Source organism: Taurulus bubalis, assembly GCF_910589615.1.
Source record: "Taurulus bubalis genome assembly, chromosome: 11".
Taxonomy (NCBI): Eukaryota; Metazoa; Chordata; class Actinopteri; order Perciformes; family Cottidae; genus Taurulus; species Taurulus bubalis.
Genome location: NC_136599.1, coordinates 25,206,119 through 25,214,330, shown reverse-complemented (window position 1 = coordinate 25,214,330; position 8,212 = coordinate 25,206,119). Strand labels below are relative to the sequence as shown.

Genomic DNA, 8,212 nt, shown 5'->3' with positions numbered 1-8,212 from the left:
AACAGGAAGTGGACACATGTTGGCTGCTGTAGGCCATATTAACGAGCTGCTTTCCTTTAGTGTTTCACTTGGGGAGTCGAGAAGTCTATAGCAACACAAATACCATTTTATTTATTCTATTTGAATTATTTTTTCATTTTATTTCATTTAAATAAATAAAATAAATAATTATATTGTAATATTTTACAACCAAAATGATTACTAAAATAGCTTTAATACAAACTAACACGATCAAACATGCCGCAAAAATGATTTCTAGCTGTGAAATGACAAAGTTACAGATAATAAATAATAACTAAATATCGGCACTGAGTTGGCCAGTAGACGAAGAAGAAGAAGAAGAAGAAGAAGAAGAAGAAGAAGAAGAAGAAGAAGAAGAAGAAGAAGAAGAAGAAGAAGAAGAAGAAGAAGAAGAAGAAGAAGAAAGACAGACAGACAGACAGACAGACAGACAGACAGACGTGTACAGATGTATTTATTTCATATCGGATCATTTTAATTATTTCTGACAAACGTTGAGAATAAATCAAATTAATTTTCACACAATTATCTTATAGTCTCAACTCTGTCTTCATGGTCCGGTCACCATGTTTGTAGCTCATGAATTCAGATTCAGAGCCTTTGGGGAAACATCAAATCATCTATGTAGTTTTGTTGGCCAGAAATAAGTCGCTTTTAAATACACAACACACCGGAAGAAGCGAACAAGTACCCGCCATGTTTACGTTATGAAGGCCCTGATTATGAGCGCAGAATTATTCCTCTTGTTTCTGTGGACGTTATTACGTGGCGTAATAACTCGTGCTGTATGTCCTCATTTAACCGAGCTGCTGTATTTATGTGTGTGGCGCTAAATGAGTTATTGAATGGTTAGTATGTAGCTTTTATAAGAGAACTCGTCACATTTATATCCGCATAAGAAAAAGCCCTCTCTACACTTAAAACAAAATATAGTTCTGAACATCACTGATTGAACCATCAAATGAAGCCAATAGGTGCATATTCTCTTCAAACGATTAGGATTATTTTGAATATTAAAGCAGCGGTGTAGATCAAATGTGGATTTCATATCGAAAACTGTTTAATAATGTCGTTTATAAGATGGGTCATCATCATCATCATCATCATCATCCTGAGGTAAACAAGCTAAATTATTGCAGCATTAATATCCCTCAAATAGATATTGCGCACTAATATTTCTACATGTAGTCATTTCATGCATAAACCATAATAATAATAATAAAAAAGAATCAGGTGAAAGCAGGTGAGAATCAAGCTGGTACTTCTCGCGCCGCGTCCACCTTCTCATGTGGGCCCTCTCTCCTCTCTCCAGGGGTCCTCCCTCCCTCCTCCTCCTCCTCCCTCCTCCCCACCAGGCCTACCTCGGAGCGGAGGCTGCGTCACGTGCTGTATTCTCCAGAACAAAGTTTCCAGTAAGGGCAGCGAATAGGAGCAGACCCGTATCAGCAATTATCAGCGACGGTTCCTATCTCCACGAAGTCCAGCGGGGGGAGAAGAACCACTGCAGCGTCCCGGACCACAACAAGCAGTTTTTTTTTTTAAAAGAACAACTTCTGGGTTAACTCCTCTCCGGTCAGCGCGCGCAACTTTTACGCATTAAAAGAATAAAGCAGAGCCGTTTGGAGACGCTACTGCTGCGCTGCGCCGCGTCCGTCTCTGGTCTGTGTGGAGTGGGACAGTTCACCCGCGTCTGGACGCCTCAAGGACCCGGACTGCTTTATCACCCGGCCGTCCTTATCTGGTGAGATAATGCGCAGAGAGCCGCTGGAGAGAACCGGCCGCTGCTATCAGCGCTGTGCGTGATTTGAGTTCCGCTGATAGAAAATGTGATCCTGCAGTTTGATTCGGTTCCGTTAATGAGGCGGCTACGGGATATCTGGGGCCGATAGTCGCACTATGTGCGCGGACTCATATCAGCGTCGTTAACGGCGGTGAAGTCCATTTCCATGTCAGTCACTAAGATGCAGGTGCAATATGGCTGATGATCCTTAATGATTGCTGGAGAGTTATTTTTTTTCCTGAGATATTATATCTTTCATAAGCAAACGTCATAAGTTTAACTCACGCAAATGATGTTTTGGATTGTGACGCAATACAAACTCAAAGTGTGAACGTTCAGTCCTTTCTTCTTTATAAAATCTCACTCTGGTTATTTATTTTCATAGGACAAGAATCTCCACAATAACTCCAATAAGTCGCGTGCTCCAGAAGACCCAGACGGACTCTTCTGAGGAGGGTGGACCGGATCCCCCCCAAACGTTTGTGAAGATGTACCAGAGCCTGGCCCTGTCCTCCAACCAGTCCCCGTACGCGCACGACACCGGGAACTACATGCACCCGTCGGCCAGCTCTCCGGTCTACGTCCCCACCACCAGGGTCCCCGCCATGCTGCCCTACCTGCAGACCTGCGACTCGACCCACCAGGCCCACGGCCTCGGCGGGCACCACGGCTGGCCCCAGGCCGGCGCGGACGGCTCCTCGTTCGCGCCCGGCAGTCCTCACCCTCCGCAGGGCTTCTCTTACTCGCACAGCCCGCCGGTCAGCAGCAACACCGGCCGGGACGCGACCTACCAAAGCCCGCTGGTCCTCGGCAACGGCGCCCGGGTGGACCAGTACGGGGGGTCCCTGATGCGCTCTGTCGCGGGGTCCTACTCCAGCCCCTACGCGTACATGAGCCCGGAGATGGCGACGTCCTCCTGGACACCGGGGCCCTTCGAGAGCGGAGTGATGAGTCTGCAGGGCCGGCACGGGGGCCTGCCCGGGAGAAGGACCAGTCTGGGTAAGAGGCCCGACTATATTTATTTATTTATGAAGTACGTTTTCATAACCTGGAAAATAAAGAAGCACATATCAGTAAACCAACTGTGAGGGAAATATTATATATGATTTATTACATATAATACATAAGTATTATATATAGATCAAGAACATTTAACATTTAATTTTGTTTAAATCTTTAATCTGAACGGTGTTGTTTTTATTTGTATTTTATCTGCGCTATCATTTAAATAACAATCATTTAAAAAGTGTAAAATCACACTTGAACTATCAATATTTTTATCAAAATTAAAATAACCCTAGCCTCCAAATACACCGATAACAACTTTCGTCGTTCATATTTTCCCATGAAATTATAAATTTCATGCTGGTCTCTAAATACATCCGCAAATTAACAAAGTCGCATTTATACACATTAATACGACCATGTTATTGTTATACTTGGCTATGACTTTTCTCTCTTTATCTCAGCGGTTGGTGCTAGTTCGTTTATCAGGGATCGTAAATGCATGTCGTTTATGATACTGAGAGGCGATAGAGTCTCAAACTGAGATCCAATCAAAGTCCCCCAAGCAATCCCTATTACATTTTGACAATACGCATTCTTCTAGAAGAGAGGGTTTAAAAACACAATCAATTAAACATGTTAATTTAATCCACGGTTCAATACACACGAGACAAGAACCAGAAGAAGAAGAAGAAGAAGAAGAAGAAGAAGAAGAAGAAGAAGAAGAAGAAGAAGAAGAAGAAGAAGAAGAAGAAGAAGAAGAAGAAGAGCATGTTATCACCTTGTTCAGAAGTTGAGAGTTTGTGTTTGATTATTTGGCCTTGAGGTTTCACACTTCTCCCACATAAAAATAAACGTCACGATTTTATCTAATTTAGTTGAATTGTGAAATGCACACCTGGATATTTACATCATGATGACGTTTCTCCCAGAACAGAGAGGCGCGTGCGTGTGATGGACCTAAGCTCACTTAACATGACCTAATGGTTATTTCAATACCCCCTCCAGCTCAGCATTTGTTTTGTGACGTATTCCCATTTTCTACTGAAGGAATATCAAAAGCCACAATCTCTGGGCGGAAAGAAACAGCCATCAGCAGCAGACCTTCATCACCCTGACCTGTGGGGTCTTCCTCGTGAGCTCTTGCTCTAAATTGAGGGATTAGGAATGTGGGCAATTGATGCCAGGAGTCCGTCGCGTGTCAGAGCTGTGATGGATGGGTGGATTGGGGGCTGGATCCCTCAGGCTGATAACACACACCCTCCTCGCGCACATTCTGTCTCCCTTTCTGATTCATGGGGGGCTCGCTCATCACAAGGAGAGGAGGAGGGGGGTAAATTCCTCCTGCTGGCCGCGTCATCGGGCCCAGACCTCCCAGCCCACCACCAAAAGTTGTTGTTTGTATCCACGTTATGAATGTTGCCGCAGGATAACCCGACATCACAACAACAGGATGCTCAGTCACAGATTGCGCTGTGGTGATGCAATAAATACTGCTGTATGTATAACAGAGTAAAAACAACAACAAAAAGCAAAAACAAAAAAAAACATAATTTCTGGAGTAATAACGCAATTAAAATGTTCTCCTAGCAACATGTTCTATCTAATAATGGATGTGTGTGTCTTCTCGTTGCAGACCTTATCGACGACATGTCCACGGAGGGTCGCGAGTGCGTCAACTGCGGCTCCGTGTCCACGCCGCTGTGGCGCCGGGACGGGACCGGGCACTACCTGTGCAACGCGTGCGGCCTCTACCACAAGATGAACGGCATCAACCGGCCGCTCATCAAGCCGCAGAAGCGACTGGTGAGACGCGCACGCGCCTGACGTGTTATTTATGTGGCCTGTAGTGCATATACTCTATGGTGTACTTGTACATTTACACTTTAGCTCAGTCTATTTGTACATGCATGTGGCAGATTAAGTTACAAAATACTTCACAGATTAGGATTATATTTTTACTCAAAACATCTGATCAGTGAATGAAAAATGATATATTGTATTGTATTGTAATAATAATAATAATAATAATAACAATGATGATGATGATGATGATGATAATAATAATTCTGATAATAATAATGGTAATAATAATATCTATAAATTACAAAGTGCTTAAAAAAAGGGATTAAAAAAAGGGAAATTAACAGATAGTAATAAATAAAGATAGAGTTAATACAATAATAATTATTAGAAACTAAAACACAGTTTTAAAAAAAAGAGTTAAAGCAGAAGAAAAAAACTAGAAAAGCAAGCAAGGTTCCTCTCTTCACTCTAACGATGCTTCTTTCATTTTACTCTATATTATTCGCTTAAATATACACCTTGTGGTGTATTTAGATATCTGAGGTCCTGCAGCAATTAGTTAAATAGACAAACAATAGTATTTTGTGAATTGAGAACGCTCTAAAGATGTAACAGCTCTGAGTTCAGAGCAGGTCGTTTCCCGTTTTGTGGTTGTAAGCATTTAGTAACTGAAAACAAACATGTTGGTTGTGCGGCGCTGGTCGTGTGTCAAGGCTTCCCGGCTGCACGTTTCCCAGGAACTCGCCTCTCGAGAGCAGCTGCGAGTTGCCCAACATCTCCTCCTCACCGCCGGGCCTCTCTGCCTGTCTATTGGCCCCTGCAGACCTTGCCCTCGGGGACGCTTTTAGACGAGGGCCGGCTCCAAAGGCAACGTGGCGGTGCTTGCTGCTGGCTGAGCCCCACCGCAGTGGCGAGACCTTAAAAATAAATTGTTTATGCTTGTCCAACTGAGGAGTTATTGGAGCTTTTGCACGGTGCATGAGGATCATTGTTGTTCCAAACCGAGCGCTGACATCCTGCGATTCATTCTGAAAGTTAAGGGAACAGCTCGACTCGAGGGCAAGGCTACACATATGTGAGCTGGGAGCCTATTTCTGACTGCACCGGCATGTGTGATTTACCAACCTGAACAAAAGTCCCAAACTGTTATTGACTTTGGACTCTTTCTCCCTCTAAACCTGCAGCAGACCACGTCCCGCCGGGCCGGCCTCTGCTGCACCAACTGCCACACCAGCACCACCACGCTGTGGAGGCGCAACGCTGAGGGGGAACCCGTGTGTAACGCCTGCGGCCTCTACATGAAGCTGCACGGGGTAGGTTGCACCCTCGGGTGTGTGTATTGGGGGGGGGAGTCCACCGCTTGAAATCTGCTGCTTTATCTGGACTGCAATGCAACTCCTGCTCCACTCGTGAGTGCAGCGTAAAGAAACTCCCCAAGGGCATCGTGGTGTTATCACAGCGGCAGTGGGAGGGGAGCTCGCGTGGGTCGCCATGACACCGCGGCCTCGTGGCGTATCGGGGACAGGGAGGTGCGCTCAGCTAATGTGGGTTCGCTCTGTACTCCCTGCAGGTGGCCAGACCTCTTGCCATGAAGAAAGAGAGCATTCAGACCAGGAAGCGCAAACCCAAGATACCCAAGAACAAAATGTCCACAGGTAAGGTCCGGCGGATGAAGAGAGAAGCCGGGAGATTTGGGTGGTGTAAGAGGAGGAGATGGATGGCAACATTTAAACCCACAGTTTGATTATCTTTTCATTTTAGAACAGAATATCTACATATTTTTTAAAAGCGATTCGGGGTCAGAAGAGTCCGTATCAGCAAAGCACAAGTTGTTCTGAGACTCGTTTCACCTGTCCTGTTCTGCCCTCAGGATCCGCCGCCTCTGACACCGGCTCCCCACCCTCCCTGTCAGCCTCAGAGCACGCCTCCACCATTAAGAGCGAACCCAACATGGCCCCCTCGCCGTACGCCGGACAAACGGTCACGTCTGCCACTCAGGTAAACCTCCTGTCCCTTCAAATGCACGGTGCGTAGCGTGCAGCGGCTAAGAAACCACCACGGACCATTAGCCTGACCAGTAGCACACCCGCTAGCTCAGTTGCTATTGGTACAACAGAAGTTGATAAGAAAAGAAGAAGACGACTTGTCAGTGGTCAATGGTCTTCCTGGTCGGACTTCCAGGGCGTTAAATACCAACACTTGGAACGTCACCCCCTCGGCGTCTTGATGACGATGCACAAGGTGCCTTTAGCGTCTGTACGCGACGCACCAAGCTAGTAACGCCACTGTAGAGCCATCGGCAGACCCATTAGTCTCAAAGCAACTTACTTGACTGAACCCCTATTGATCATGGCTAATCTGCTGGAATTGGCCAATATTGCAGTAAAATGTTGACGCCTTAAACTCAAGTCAACACGGACGACATCATCCGCCTTTAAAAAACAGGAAACAGCTTCTACAGCTGTTTTCACAGACTAAGTAGCCGCTCTCATGATGAGCAAGATATTTGTTCTTCATAATTCAATGTCTTTTTCTTTCCCCCGCAGGCGGCGTCTCAGATAGACGGCACAGGATCGGGGCACATGGACATTAAATACGAGGATTACCCCTTTACCCCGAGCTCCATGGCCCCACAGAACTCCTGGTGTGCTCTGTCTCAAGCGTGAGGCCGACCGGACGCCACCCTGCCCTCCGTCCTGCAGCGCTCCGCTCTGGAGCCGCGGGAGAAAACTGTGACTGTCTGATGGCTACATGTGTTCGGGCGCACTCTTGGACACCTTGGTCTGGTCCGCTCGCCATAGAAACTGTGACGCACCGGCTCTGCGGCCGGACAGAAAGGCTGCCGCTTTACAGAAGGATGCGTACGCAGCACGCCGACTCAGCGGCTCAGCCGGGGCGACGGACGCAGCTGAACTCGGACGAAGAAGAACAGACGCTACACTCACCCCAACCATGCCACATCCTCTGCTGGACAACAAGAACTACCTTTGACTAAAATAAATACTTTTTGTTGGGACTAACCCAACCCGACCAATGCAAAGACAATCAAGTGGAATGTAAAAAAAAAACATGATACAATAACTCCTTTTTTTATTTGAGTTTCCTGTAGAGTTGCTTGTTGTTGTCGATACCTTTCTGTGGCCTTGTCAGCAACACAATGAGAGCAGTTTACGTATATTATTGTCAACGCCGGAAAAATAGTGGGAAATGGACAGAGAAATACTTATTTTTCTTCTTTTTTTTATGGCTGTTGGACATGTCTCATTACAGACGTGTAGATGATTAACCTTTATGGGCGCATTATTTATGTTGAGATAAGGACAGTTAAAAGTCATGGTGGACACTAAAAGCAGCCAGATATAGCCCCCTGCTCACTGTTGTAGAACGGCTGGTGTGTTGACGCTGAGGTTGTGTGAGTGGCTTTACGAGACATAAACTGCACCTTGTGCGATGCATTTGACAATCAGGACCAGTCGTATTGATTCTGACATTATGACTACATATCAGAAGTGTGTTTCGTTGTACTGCTTTAATATTTGACATGAATGAAAGTGCAATGACTCCGTTTTTCATCTAAGCGATTGAAGGCACAACTAAACG

The 8,212-nt window shown here is 45.8% G+C and overlaps 1 protein-coding gene across 1 annotated transcript; it reads left to right on the top strand.

Moving 5' to 3' along the window:
- Nucleotides 1-2,289: 2,289 nt before the first annotated feature.
- Nucleotides 2,290-7,278, top strand: gata5 (GATA binding protein 5; the record flags this gene model as incomplete). Its single annotated transcript, XM_079225640.1, has 6 exons — nt 2,290-2,800; nt 4,443-4,612; nt 5,797-5,925; nt 6,183-6,267; nt 6,483-6,610; nt 7,159-7,278. The coding sequence occupies 6 exons, from the start codon at nt 2,290-2,292 to the stop codon at nt 7,276-7,278; spliced, it is 1,143 nt and encodes a 380-aa protein (XP_079081766.1).
- Nucleotides 7,279-8,212: the final 934 nt, after the last annotated feature.